Raw genomic sequence first — 14,684 nt, 5'->3', positions numbered from 1 at the left:
ATACATATAAGTGGAAGTTTACTACAGAATTGAAGTTGGTCTCTGATCAAGAAGACTGGGATAAAATTTCAGCTCCCAGGCGCCATACAGCTTTGTAGAAGCAGCTCATTCATTTGCATTTAGCTTTGCTGGCAGGTCTGTCTTCTAAGACAGTGAGACTTGCTGCTTCTTTTACTGGGGCAAGCTTCGTACTCCCAAACTGATTTTCCCTCATAAACTTCACAAGGCTTTTTGTATCCTATGATATAAAAAGTCAAAAACCCTACATACTGATGACAAACAATCCCCAAATGCCTACTAGCACAAATTCCTAACGTGTCTTGGATGTTTTCCAAATGATTCTTAAAAAACAATTCCTAAAATTCTAAATGCAACATTAGAAAGTTTTGCATTAAACCAAGTCATAATGGAAGACAGTACACTAATTTAGATCTAAGATGAAACACAGGTCAGCTGATTATCTGGGCTTCCAGAATCAACAGCCCTAGTTCAACCTTAATGGTGTTTGTATTTTCCCCTATTTTTTCCTAGAACTTTCAACTACACAATGGAATTCTATACAGCAGTAAGAAAAAAATGACACAAAGAAATTTGAAGAAAAATGGTTGAGCCTAGAACAGATCGTTCTCAGTGAACTTACCCAATCACAGAAAAAAAATCACCACATAGTCTCACTCATGTACAGCACCTAACCTGAATCTACCCAAGATACCTTACATACCCAGCAAGCATCCCATGGACTAAACACTAGGATGGATGGGGAGGGCGGGGAGGGCATCAAAGGGGTGGGAAACACTAATCTAGACCCAAACGGCAATGGTACCATAAAATTCAACTTCCTAAAAGGCAGACCAAATGGCTGAACCTTCACCAGGCCCTTTTAGGAAACAACTGAACTACAAGACACTGGAGAGGGTAGGATCAAGTTTAACCTAAATCTTCTACATCTTTCCTCCCTCCCCCCCTAACTCTTGTATATATCTTTTTTCTCATTTTCTTAGTGGGCCCTGACCTGTAACTCCCAGTACCAGCATGGGGCTATCACCCACAATGAGCTTTTGATCAGAGAAACCTACAAGGTTTCCTAAAAGAATGACAGATTTCTGTCAGAGTACTTGATGACCCAACCAAAGGTCAGTGGTAACACCCTATTGCTGAAGACTCCATATGCAGCTGACATGTAAAATGGAACGGCATGGCTAGAAGTTTGGAGAGAGTCAGTCCCCAGTCAGCGTGTCTAGTGCCAGAAGGTGCTACATGGGTGACTGGGGGAAATGACCAATATCTGTCCAAGCAACTCATGGTCTAACCTACTTAGCAGCAAATAACCTGGTGTGATGCCCACACAAGTGCAATAGTGGCACACAGCCATGGTGGGGAACCAACTGCTCTTGATTTGGCCAATTGATCCCCTCAGTGGTACGGGACCCATAGCTGGAGCTGGGAAAACAAGTCAGAACCATATCCAAACATAAGCCCACTCTCCATTATCAAGCTACCATCAATCATGGGCTACAAGAGGGCCAACACCTATTAAACTCTCTATAAAAAAAGTAAGGGTTATCTCATTTGTCCTGTTGCTAACTTACTCTCCGTTGGAGAATCTGCTTCTCTTTTTCAGATAGATGCAGATCCTAAGGAGATAGCCACCCCATCATGCCTCAAAAAGGCCCCGAATGAAACTAAGGAAAATTGGCAAAACAAGCATGGGTACTGTTTTCATGATGAACCGGATACCAGCATAAGGGGGAAGGAGACCAACACAGAGAAAAATCAACTCCTACCAAATCAGAGAGCCAGAGCCTCAGAGGCCCCCAACACCTCATCACTGAGGCAGACCAAAAATGAACCCAACATGGCTCAGGGAAATTTTGCGGAAGAGGGGGCAGAAAGAATGTCAGAGCCACATGTTGGGTCATGATATGCAGAGACATTTATCGTACCAATAACTGTGGGCTAACACCACAATGCATGACCCACATACATCAACAAGGAGGGGCCACTGGGGAGGGGGTAGGTCATGGATAAGCCTAATAATGGTACCAAACTGCCTATATTTGCTGAATAGAAAACTAATAAAAATTAAAAAAATGAACTAAATTGAAAGCCCAGTCTTACTTCCTTTAGTTCCTCTGACCATTTCTGTAAGTGTTGCTGAGTTCTCAAGGGTGAATGTGTTATGCAATGAGTGAAAAGTACGCAGAGTTAAGGAAAGCACGGGGACTAGATAATGAACAAAATCTGCCTTGTACAAATTGTGTGTGATGGTCACACGAGCGACGGTTAACAGGCCTGCCAACTACGGCCTCTGGTTCTTCTTCACTAGATAATTACATGAATACTGTGTAAGTTTATTCAACAAAAGGTATGTATTTAAAATTATGAAAAATTTTGTATTTATATATATGCTTAGTATATACTGAATAGGTTCAAAATCAATGTTAACTACATGTAAAAAGCTTCTTTAGAATAACTTTAAAATATTTTCATTATGGGGATAACCAAGAAAAAAGTTAGTGGCACTGGTTTTATTTTTGACATGAATCAATTCAGCAAAAAAAAAAAAAAAATTATATGCATATAAATAAGGACTTGGAGTATAGGTCAGAGGTAGAGTACATGCTTAGCATTCACAATGCTCTGGGTTCAATCCTTGGGACTCATGTGTACACACATGTATGCAAATCCATGTATGCACACACACAAGCAATTTCTATTATGATAGTGATAACTCTAACAGGGAGCTTCAGAAATACTGAGAAATAAGGTGGTTTCTCCAAATTAACTCTGTTTGTTGACAAGGTCTCATGTAGTCTGGACTCTAGACTCCCTATGTAGCTAAGGATGACCTTGAACTCCTAATCTTCCTGCCTCAGCCCCTGAGTGTTGGGGTTATTACAGGAGTGAACCACCATGCCTAGCTTGTGCAGTGCAGGGGCTGTATATGCACCAGACAAGCACTCTGCACAGTGAACTCTCCCCAGCCCAATTTCTTGTTTTAAAATACTATAACACTGGAACTCAGAAATTTGCTGTAGTATTCTCTAGTTCAATTGCCAATAAATAACTTCATTTTTAGGAATGTTGCTAATAGGGCTGCACTATTTTAATCAGCTACTAATGTACGTTGTAAACATGATAGTACATAACTTTTTGTTTTCATTTTTTGAGGAAGGGTCTCACTCTGGCCCAGGCTGACCTGGAATTCACTCTGTAGTCTCAGGGTAGCCTCGAACTCATGGTGATCCTCCTACCTCTGCCTTGTGAGTACTGGCATTAAAGGTGTGACCATCGCACCTGGCTTGATAAAACATAATTTTGAGGGGAAGGAATTTCCTTTACAAGTGACAGAAATGTTGCTAATCTTCAGACAGAACCTACCTAGCTATTGTGTAAAGTGCTTGATGAAGGCTCTGTCAAACTATGTCTGACTGTATACATGTATGTGTATCTGTGTATGTCTTGAATAGCTAAAGGTCCACGTTTCTATTGTTGATAGAATGGTTCATTAGAATCCATTCTACAGTCCTTGAAATGAAATGTTTTCCTGATTTAAATAGGCCCTTATTGGTAAGTACATTCACCCAAAAACTTTTTTTGAGAATTAGTGTGCCTAATCTGCTGCTTTCAAAATGAATGTCCTACTCATGAGTGACAGACTCAAGTCTGCTACATTTTATTCATGATTAGTACTCATTCAACAAGGAGACTTCAGATTTCATGAATGATCATGGCTGTCAATAAAGATCCAAATTAATGAATTGTCCTATATACAGGCCTAAGTTCGAATTCATAAAGATAAATCATACATTTAACCTCTAACTTGAGATAAACTATATATTAGTAGCAGAATAAAATATGCCACATGTATAAACGTATGTGTATGGCAAAATTTAAACAGATAGATCCCCTTTTAAACACACACTGGGGCTGCCCATGAATCAAGTGTATAATTGATTACATTCTCTTTCCTCTCATATACTCAGCACCCAAGTGCTCTAAGTTTATCCTTTGTCATACTTCTCTGAAACAAGAGCATGTCTAGGGTGAGGCGCTCACTTTCCTTTCATGGTCTTAGTAAGTGACGGTATGAATCCCAAACAAGAAGCTTGAAACTGAAAAAGAGGACAGTGGGATCACACACGCCCACAAACCGCACTGGTGACAGATAACATGAAGAGGAAGGACTGACGGGGCAGGGAGCAGCTTGGAGAGCGAGTAAAGGAGAGGAACCTCTAGTTGGCAGTAGTTGCTGAGAGGCTGTGATGGCAGGTGCAGCAACAGACATGACAAGTAGGACATTCCTGGTACAAGTAAGGACACCCGTTCTCAAGGGCAACTGCAGCATCACTGAAACTTAAGGATTTGCTTGAGAAGTCTGGGTGTTTAGAGCAGCCCCATCTAAGTGGAGGGCCCCGAGAGCCAGGCCCATCTCAGCCTGACTTTCCAACCGAAGGCAAAGAGGAACTAGATTCTTCTTTGATCCATGACTTTCTTCCTCATGTTTTTGTAGATAACAGTGAATTGAAATTTTAAAAGAAATGAAATGTCACCCTCATTGGTCAGACAGTAATCCTTGGAGTGATCCAGGCAAATCAAGACCCCACCGTTAAACCTAGTGGCTAAAGTCTCCAATCTGTTCAGATCTAATGTTCATATTTATGGTATTAATGGGGTACCAGTCACTTACTGTTACCCTAGGAAGAGTTTAGTTTTCACATTCAATACAATATGGGGCTTGATTGTGTATTGACTTTCTCCCAACAGGAAGATAAAAATGGTGCCAATGTAGCTGTTTCCAGCCACTGTAATTTGCCTGTTTTCACAACTGATCATCACTGAGGCACTTTGGCAGCCACCAGGACAACTAATCAAATGACGGATTCCAATGGATACATAATGAATGTGAATCATACCTCCATCTATCAGTTTTGCATTGGTTAACGAAAATCTATCTCCTTACAATGGAAGAGTTTCCCACAGATGTAAGAGGACACAAGATCTACCCTCGTTCAGCATGGCTGCCAAAACCTGACCAAAGGTTCCTTTGAGGCTTTCATTTCTGAGAAGCAGTTGTGAATTTCAACAATCTCGTAGGACTTATTTTCAATATGTAAACTATGGCAAATGTAAAAACCACTTTTCAGAAGAACGTTTGACAAAACAAATGGAAGCTTCACGTGAGATTACAAACAAGGCTGCATCTGTGGAGGCTCCCGGAGGCATCCTGATGCAGACGAAGAACAGAGCAGTTGGCGCGCGCAGGAGTCCTCAAGGCTGGTGGTCGCCACATCCCTCCACTCACTTCTCAAAATGACTACTATACAGACGCTACACCACGAAATGAAACCATGCTTCACTACTTTCCTCAAGCATTACAAAACTAATTTCCTATTTTCAAGACTGTAAAAATAGACTTGTCTTCTCCAAAGGACCTTGCTGTTCACGTTGGTGGGTCTGTATGTTCACTCTATTACTGGCTCTAATGGCATAAATCATTCTGTCATTCCTTAAGTCCAGTCTTACATAAAGTTGCATAATGCATGGAGTAAAAGAGGAATGAAAACAAAGCATGGGACCCTGTATAAGTGTGCTGAGCCAAAAGCAATCACACCAACAGCCAAGGGAAGCGGAAACTGTGAGGCAGTCTTTAACAATTTGCTGCAAAGAGACAGAGAAATATGCATTAGTATACAAACCACACTATGAGCCTAAATGAAATAGGACAGTCTTTCATAAGGCTTTGGAAAGTCAGCGTGGTAAGTGATTTTGTTTGCAAATATCTATTTTTTAATTTTCTGAGATAGGGTTTTGCAATGTAGACCAGGCTGGCCTCAGACTCATGATGCTCTTTGTCTCAGCCTTCTGGATGCTGGAGTTTCAGACATGTGCTACAGCCCCTAGTATCTAGGTGATTTTAAATGGTGTAATTTTTATGGAATGAAAAAAGGGAAAAATATTTATACTGAGAAAATATCTTTTATTAATCTTTCAAAACTTAAAATGCAGTTGGACTTTTAGCAATTATACCTCTAAAAACTTACCTTAATATCATTAACGATCTCTAAGACATAGCTACAGAAATGTTTATTTTAATCCTACTTATAATAGCAAAAAGAGAAAGAAAAAAAAAAAAAAAAAAGAAAGACCCAAACAAACAAAAGCTCCTATCTTGATGTCTCAACAAAAGGAGCAACATTAACATTAAATATTTTTAAAGTACAACTACTTTCAGGAAAACTATCTTCTTTTTACTTTAAAAACAGGAACTAAGGTTAAGAAAATTGCCCATGAACTATCTATGTGCTAGTAAATGACCAAGTAAAAATTTACTTGTTAATACTTAATTGTTTACTGATTGTTATTATTTGAGACATGGTCTCATGTAGCCTAGGCTGGCCTTTATTAAATTCCTGATTCTTTACCTCCCAAGTGCTAGTATTATAGGTGTATAACACACCTGGCTCCTATGTCAAAATTTAAACCCCAGATCCACTTAATTGTAGAATAGTTGCAAATATCTCTCAGGATCAACTGAAAAGTCCTCCCAGAGAGACAATCAAAGAATGAGAAATCCAGTATTATTGTGTCCATCACAGATGCAAAGCAGATGGTGGCAAAATAAACTCCTGTACCTATTACCTGGCTTCAAAAATGACTTAACTTGGCTGGAGAGATGGCTTAGCGGTTAAGCGCTTGCCTGTGAAGCCTAAGGACCCCGGTTCGAGGCTCGGTTCCCCAGGTCCCATGTTAGCCAGATGCACAAGGGGGCGCACGCGTCTGGAGTTCGTTTGCAGAGGCTGGAAGCCCTGGCGCGCCCAGTCTCTCTCTCTCCCTCTATCTGTCTTTCTCTCTGTGTCTGTCGCTCTCAAATAAATAAAAATAAAATTAAAAAATAAAAAATAAAAAATAAAAAAAAAATGACTTAACTTATAGCCAACATCACTTACCTACACTTCTTCCTGTACTTTTGGGAAGTCTTAGACATATCACTTAAAGATTAAATTTTATGAGAAAAAACTCACTTTATTATTTCCCAACAAATACAACCTACACTTAAGAAAACAAGTATCATATATCTGAATATAATATTATGGCTTTACTTTTAGGAACATCAAATTAAATACAATAGAGTATGTTTTAAATAAACACTGATGGGGCTAGGAACAGCATATTACTATACCTTGATTTTATTGAAACTGTGTGAGTATTTCCAAGAATTGCCATAGTTGGAATAAGGATAAATACCAATGGTTTACATGGATCAGGATTAAGTTTAAAATAATACCTAAAATTAGAAAAAGAAATAAAGTATTTATTAACAAAGCAGAATGATTTTAAATTATTCGAATAAAATCAGTAAGTTTGTTGAGGTCTGTTTAAGGCAGGGTAAAATTCCAGCCCAGACTGACCTGGATTTCACTCTGGAGTCTCAGCCTGGCCTACCTCTGCCTCCTGAGTGCTGGGATTAAAGGCCTGGGCCACCATGCCAGGCCCCACTGAGTTTTTGTTGTTGTTTTTACTTTTTCACTATATTTTAGCATCATTTTTATTTTATTTCTTAAATACATGTATTTTTGTTCTTTATCTAACTGTATTAATTTCTAAATTTAATTATCAAGTAATTTATCTCTTGGTCTTTTCTCTCAATCGTCCTCATGTTCCTTTTTCTTATTTCACCTTGCTTCTTTCTCTGCCCCTTCCATTATTTTATTTGGTTACTGCTATTAATTTTATCTTTATTACTTTATCACACACAATTTTTACTACTTTCTTTGAGATGGTTACTGGTTATACAGAATTGTCTTGAATTGATCATTTGTAAGTGATTTTTAAAAAATCTTTGTGTGAGTGTGGGCACACACCTACGAGAGAGAGAGAGAGAGAGAGAGAGAGAGAGAGAGAGAGTGTGTGTGTGTGTGTGTGTGTGTGTGTGTGTGTGTGTGTAGGCCAGAGTCTTGGGAGTCAGTCCTCAGCTTCCACCTTTGTGAAGTAGGATCTCTTGTTCACGACTGTGAACATCAGGCTAGCTGGCCTGTGAATTTCTGGGAATTCTCCTGTCTCCATCTCCAATCTCATGGTAGGAGCACTGGGGTTACAGATGTGTCCTACTGCATCTGGATTTTATGTGTGCTCTTGAAATACAACAGAAGCCCATATGCTTAAACAGCAAGTGTTTTACCCACTGAGCCATCTCCTCAGCCACTGAATTGACTTTATTGTAGTTCTGTATCTAGTTGGCTTGGTGGTTTTATGGCAGTGGTATTTAATGGTGGTGTGGAAGTCTGTTTTCTCCTCATTGAGTGGGAATAGGGAATAAATCCTCAAGAGAAGGTTACTGGTAAAGAAGAACCTCTCCATATGAAACTAGAAGAGATATTCATCCCAATGAAGTGGATGAGAAACTCAACAAGGACATGGAATTTCTGAATATGTCAAATGTAAATCTTGGAAATTAAAAGCTTAACAAATCAATTAAAAAATTCAATGGTGGGGATTAGAGAGATGATTCAGTGGTTAAAGGCATTTGCTTGCAAATCCTACTCACCAGAGTTTTATTCCCTAGATCCCACATAAAGCCAGACACATGAAGTGGCATATGTATCTGGAGTTTGTTTGCAGAGGCCCTGACACCCCTATAGTCTATCTTTCTTACTCTCACAAATAAATAAATAATATTTTACAAACTCAGAGGGGCTGGCGAGATGGTTTAGCAGTTAAGGTGCTTGCCTGAGAAGGCTATGGACCCATATTCTATTCTCTAGATCCCACTTAAGCCAGATACACAAAGGTGAGGCAAGCTCAAGGCTGTACATGCCCACTAGGTGGTACATGCATCTGGAGTGTGAATTCAGTGTCTAAGGCCCTGGCATGCCAATGTTCTCTCTCTTGCTTGTGCTGAAATAAAAAAAAAAAAAAAAACTCAAAAGAAAGCATAACTAATAAACTAGACCACGTGGAAAAAAGAATATCAGGGATTGAAGACAAGATTCTATAACTGTTCAAAGAGAAAGAAAAGAAATGGGAAGGGAAGGAGGAAAAAAGAGAAAAAAAATCATGGACACATCACAAGACCTCCGGGACATGATTTAGATACCAAGCCAATTAATTTGTGGTGTATCTGAGGGAATTAAGATTAAAAACAGGTCACCCATTTAGTGAAATATAGCAAGTCCCCCTCAAATTCTAGGGAAAGAAATGAATATCCAAGTATAAGAGTCATTAGAACTTAAACACACTGAAGAAGAATGTATCTATTGGCACGCTACAATTAAAAGTGCCAAAGATCAGAATAAACAAAATATTGAAAGCTTTAAGATGAATGTGCCAATGCACTTATGAAGGCATTTAAGAACATCAGAACACTAGCTCTCTCATCAGAAGCCCTAAGGACATAACAACATGAAATGATGTATTTTTTTTTTTTTTTTAATTTTTGAGACTGGGTTTGGCTATGCAGCCCAAGTAGATTTGGAGCTTGCTATGTAGCTCAGGCTGGCCTTGAACTTGTTAACTTTCTGCCTTAGACTCCTATGCTTGACTTGGATGGCTATATTTAAGTCCTGAAACCAAGTAATTGCTAAGATTACTAAACCCAGGCAAGTTATCCTTTTAATGTGAAACAGAGTAAGACCTTCCATGATAAACATTATCTAAAGCAAATGAGGGCCACTAAACCAGCACTGCAGAAGATGTTTACAGCAAACCACAGAGAAGATGAAGACGCACATGAGCACAAGACTGTGGGAAAGAGTAATCTCACCAGAAAACTAAGAAGCAAATGAGACTGAGGAAATAGTTTTAACATTATTAACTCAGTAAATCAACATATCTCTAAAACAAAGAAAGGAGAAATTAGTAATACCTTCCAATAACTACACTAAATGTAAATGGCCTTAACCTTCCAATTACAAAACAAATTGGCTGAGCTGATTAAAAAATAAAAAATTCAAAATTCAACAGTGTGCTGTCTGCAAGATACTCATCTACTGGCAAAGATACAAACCAGATTGAAATTGAAAGGATGGAAAATAACATTCCAAGTAAAAAAAATCTGAAACTAAGTAGAAATAGCTAAGTTTATATCTGACAGAGTGGACTTCATACCAAATCAGAAGAGATTAAGAAGATTGCCTAAATATGACCACTGTGAATATATATATGAAATGTTAGGAGTACCAATTCTTCTTTAAAAAAAATTATTTATTTATTTTTTTAATGTTTTTTTTAAAATTATTTATTTATTTGAGAGCGACAGACACAGAGAGAAAGACAGAGGGAGAGAGAGAGAATGGGCACGCCAGGGCTTCCAGCCTCTGCAAACGAACTCCAGATGCGTGCGCCCCCTTGTGCATCTGGCTAACGTGGGATCTGGGGAACCGAGCCTCGAACCAGGGTCCTTAGGCTTCACAGGCAAGCGCTTAACCGCTAAGCCATCTCTCCAGCCCAAAAAATTATTTTTATTTGAGAGTGACAGACAGAGAGAAAAAGAGGCAGATAGATAGAGAATGGGCGTGCCAGGGCCTCCAGCCACTGCAAACAAACTCCAGAAGCATGTGCTACCTTGTGCATCTGGCTTACGTGGGTCCCGGGGAATTGAGCCTCGACCAGGGTCCTTAGGCTTCATAGGCAAACACTTAACTGCTAAGCCATCTCTTCAGCCCCTAGAGTACCAATTCTTCAAAGATCCAAAAATTGCACCAAAACCTCTTTGATCACCAAAACAGTTTTGGCAAAATAGCAGGATATAAAAACAACATATAAAAATTTAAAACTTCTCTTTGTACTGATAACAAACATGCTGACAAAGAAATCAGACAAATAATCTAAAAAAAAAAAATCAGTAAAATACCTAGAAATAAACCTAACCAAGGAGGTGATGTACCTCTACAATAAAACCTATAAACTAACAAAGACAGAAACTGAGGAAAACTGAAGATTCAAAGACCTTCCATGTTCATGGACCAGCAGAATTAATATCATTAGTATAGTTTAAATGGCTGTATTATAGAAAGAAATCTATAGATTAAGTGACTCTCTATCCAAATTCCAATGCCACTCTTCACAGAACTAGTTAAGACAACAGAGAGATCATTTGAACCTGCAAATGACTAAACAAGCAAAGCAATCCAGAGCAAAGACTCTATACAATGGAGATTGCTGGCATATGTTCCTGCAGCAATAATCCCTATAGCTAAGTAATAGAATGAGGCTAAATGTCCATCAACAGAGGAATGGATAAAGAGCTGGGAAGTTACCTCAACAGTTAAATGAACTTACTTGCAAAACCTATAGTCTAAGGTTCAATTTCAAAGTAGGCATATGATGTTTGTTTGCAGGGGCAAGAGGTCCTAGTGTGACCCCCACCCCGACATGTACATGCTAGCAAATAAAAATTGTTTTTTAATACTTTATTTTTATTTACGTATTAGAGAGACAGAGAATATGATTGGGCATGCCAGGGTCTCTAGCCACTGCAAAAATCTCCAGATGCATGTGCCAACATGTACATCTAGCTTACATGGGACTGGGGAAACTGACCTGGGTCCTTAGGCTTCAAAGGCAAGTAAGAACCTTAACTGCTAAGCCATTTCTCCAGCCCTAAAAGTATTTTTAAAAATAACAAAAAGAGGGGCTGGAGAGATGGCTTAGCGGTTAAGCGCTTGCCTGTGAAGCCTAAGGACCCCGGTTCGAGGCTCGGTTCCCCAGGTCCCACGTTAGCCAGATGCACAAGGGGGCGCACGCGTCTGGAGTTCGTTTGCAGAGGCTGGAAGCCCTGGCGCGCCCATTCTCTCTCTCTCCCTCTATCTGTCTTTCTCCCTATGTCTGTCGCTCTCAAATAACTAAATAAAAAATGAACAACAACAAAAAAAATTAAAAAAAAAAACAAAAAACAAAAAGATACCTTTTTTTTCCAAAAAAAAAAAAAAAAAGCAAGCTTGAGAAGTTATTTAGCCATAAAGAAAAACATGTTATTTGAAACACAAAACAAAAATAGGATGGAATGGGAAATTATCATGTTTAAAGAAATAAGTCAGACTCAGAAAAACAAATAACACACTTTTTCCCCCCCTCATGTGTGCAATGTAGATTAAATTTTAAAAAGATGGTGTTGGAGAGACTGCTCAGTGGTTAAGGCAGTTGCCTGCAAATCCTAACACCACAGATGAGATTCCCCAGTACCCATGTAAAGCCAGTTGCACATGGTGGCACATGTAACTGGAGTTCATTTGCAATGGCTAGAGGATCTGGAGTGCCTATTCTTTTTTTTTTTAATTTTTTAAAATTTTATTTATTTGAGAGAAAGAGGTGGAGAGAGAGAGAGAAAGAGAGAGCGAGCGAGAGAGAGAGAGAATGGGGGCATCAGGGCCTCCAGCTACTGCAAACGAACTCCAGCCACATGTACCCCTTGTGCATCGCGCTAATGTGGGTCCTGGGGAATCGAGCCTTGAATCAGGGTCCTTAGGCTTCACAGGCAAGTGCTTAACTGCTAAGCCATCTCTCTAGCCCAGAGTGCCCATTCTTTGTTTTTCTCTCTCTCTGTACTTGCAAATAAATAAAAATTGTAAAAAGTGTGGGTTAAATAAAAACTGGTTTATAAACTGCTAAGATAACTTTTAAAAGATTTAATGAAGATACCAAAGTATAAGAGGGCTACTGGGCTGGAGAGATGGCTTAGGGGTTAAGCGCTTGCCTGTGAAGCCTAAGGATCCTGGTTCGAGGCTCGGTTCCCCAGGTCCCACGTTAGCCAGATGCACAAGGGGGCGCACGCGTCTGGAGTTCGTTTGCAGAGGCTGGAAGCCCTGGCTCGCCATTCTCTCTCTCTCTCTCTCTCTCTACCTCTTTGTCTCTCTGTCACTTTCAAATAAATGAAAATAAACAACAACAAAAAAATTATAAGAGGGTTACTAAGAGGACAGAGAAGCAGGTGCAAGAGAGGGTTACTGGATGACTATGATCAAAGTATACACATGTGCCAAAGTGCCAAGATGAAACCCATTATTTGGTTTACTTAATATATGCTAATAAAGCTTATCAAAATTTAAAGTTTGTTTTGCAAAAAGACTATAAATCACTTTTTTGGTTGACTTTTATGGAAGTTTATATTTCCAACGCTTGTATTATCATGGCATGTGTGAAAATGTCAATGCTTCCTGTTATTGAGCAATTTTCATGGACCATTAGGAATCCAGCAAGTCTCCCCTAAAGAGATATTTACCACCTGACCCACTTAAATTATAATTATAGAAATAAAACATACCTAAGATTCTTTAACCAGTAAATTAATGACGGCATGCTAAGCAATACAATCCACGTTAACAAATTAATCACAGTGCTGTGCATGCGGAGGCTGTCTTCAGTATCACTGGCAGATAAACGAAGATGGTGCATTGAAGTGTCTTTATGGTGATTGGACTTTTTTTCACTTCTTCTAGAGTGTTTGGGATTCTATAGAACAATAAAGTAAAAATGTTAAGATAGTGAGTAAAAAAGGTAAGTTTAATATATTATTTAAAATCACACTCAATTACTTAAGTAATAAGTGCATCTTTTCATAGAGGTGTGGACACACAAACACACATTACAAACACTTTTATTATGTTACCCGGTTGTTCTCAAATTCTCGCAATCAAGCAATCCCTTTGCCTAAACTTTACGAACACTTGGAAATACTAGCATACATGGCCCCATCCACCTCTATTTCTTTCAAGTTCCTATTTTGATTGTTGAGAATATAACCACCTAAGTAATTATTCAAAACACAATTTAAAACAGTTTTTTAAACAATAACAGTAGTGATGTAGCTAGTCAAAGATCAAATTACATTTAGAACTCAAGTCTGTTTTCATATTCTTCAACTTTACTTTTCTTAAAGTTATTTAAATAAAACTTACCACAGGTTGACTATTCTTAAAAGCTGTTAGGCTGGCTTGCAGATGAACAACCTAGAAAAAGGAAATAACTAATTTTATTTGTATTTGGAACAAAAAGAAAAGACTTTTAAATTTGAAACTCAAAAGCACTATTACAACGAGACATGGTGGCACTCGCCTTTAATCCCAGCACTGGAAGGCAGAGGTAGAAGGATCGCTGTGAGTTCGAGGCTAAGAATAGAGTGAGTTTCAGGTCAGCCTGGGCTACAGTTAAGACCTTCTCTCAAAAAAACAAAACAAACCACCACCAACAACAAAAACCCAAAAACAAAACCAAACAAAACCCACACCCAAAACTTAAAAACATTTCAGTAAGAAGAAACTAATTTAAATGTTTAAAAACATTCTTTCAGGAAATAGGATAAACACTTACTATTACAGATTAGGTCTCCTGCCTCTACCTCTGCCTCTGCAAACATGTGCCTCCAGCACGTGTCACCCTGTGCGTCACTGGCTTTCTTTACGTGGGTACTAGGGAACTGAACCCAGGCCATCAGGCTTTGCAAATAAGCACCGTTAGCCACGAAGCCAACTCCCCAGTCCCAATTATGTTTGAATACCTTGCAATAGCAATTTTTGTGTGTCTTGAAGGTCACAGGTTTAATTATGTTTAACATATTGGTAAAGAAGTTCGATTCAACTATACTTGGCGGTGAAATATTTATAGGACTTTCAGAAAAATCTATAAATTTAATTCATTAGGTTTCCCTTAAATATCTAATATTTCATTTATTAGGTCAGTTGTTAGAA

At 38.8% G+C, this 14,684-nt stretch overlaps 1 protein-coding gene across 1 annotated transcript in view; it reads right to left on the bottom strand.

Moving 5' to 3' along the window:
• Nucleotides 1–1,974: 1,974 nt before the first annotated feature.
• Nucleotides 1,975–14,684, bottom strand: part of Pgap1 (post-GPI attachment to proteins inositol deacylase 1) — an 82,677-nt gene continuing 69,967 nt past the window's right edge. The window contains exons 24-27 of the mRNA XM_045147423.1: nucleotides 13,896–13,946; nucleotides 13,262–13,449; nucleotides 7,184–7,288; nucleotides 1,975–5,661 (exon numbers count right to left, since the gene is read on the bottom strand). Of these exons, the coding sequence (XP_045003358.1) occupies nucleotides 5,523–5,661; nucleotides 7,184–7,288; nucleotides 13,262–13,449; nucleotides 13,896–13,946 (483 nt within the window). The 3' untranslated portion in view covers nucleotides 1,975–5,522. The remainder of the gene's footprint in view (nucleotides 5,662–7,183; nucleotides 7,289–13,261; nucleotides 13,450–13,895; nucleotides 13,947–14,684) is intronic.

The sequence above is a fragment of the Jaculus jaculus genome, chromosome 4 (genome assembly GCF_020740685.1).
Source record: "Jaculus jaculus isolate mJacJac1 chromosome 4, mJacJac1.mat.Y.cur, whole genome shotgun sequence".
Classification (NCBI taxonomy): domain Eukaryota; kingdom Metazoa; phylum Chordata; class Mammalia; order Rodentia; family Dipodidae; genus Jaculus; species Jaculus jaculus.
The sequence above is the reverse complement of the archived record's forward strand: the minus strand, read 5'-3'. Positions and strand labels throughout refer to the sequence as shown.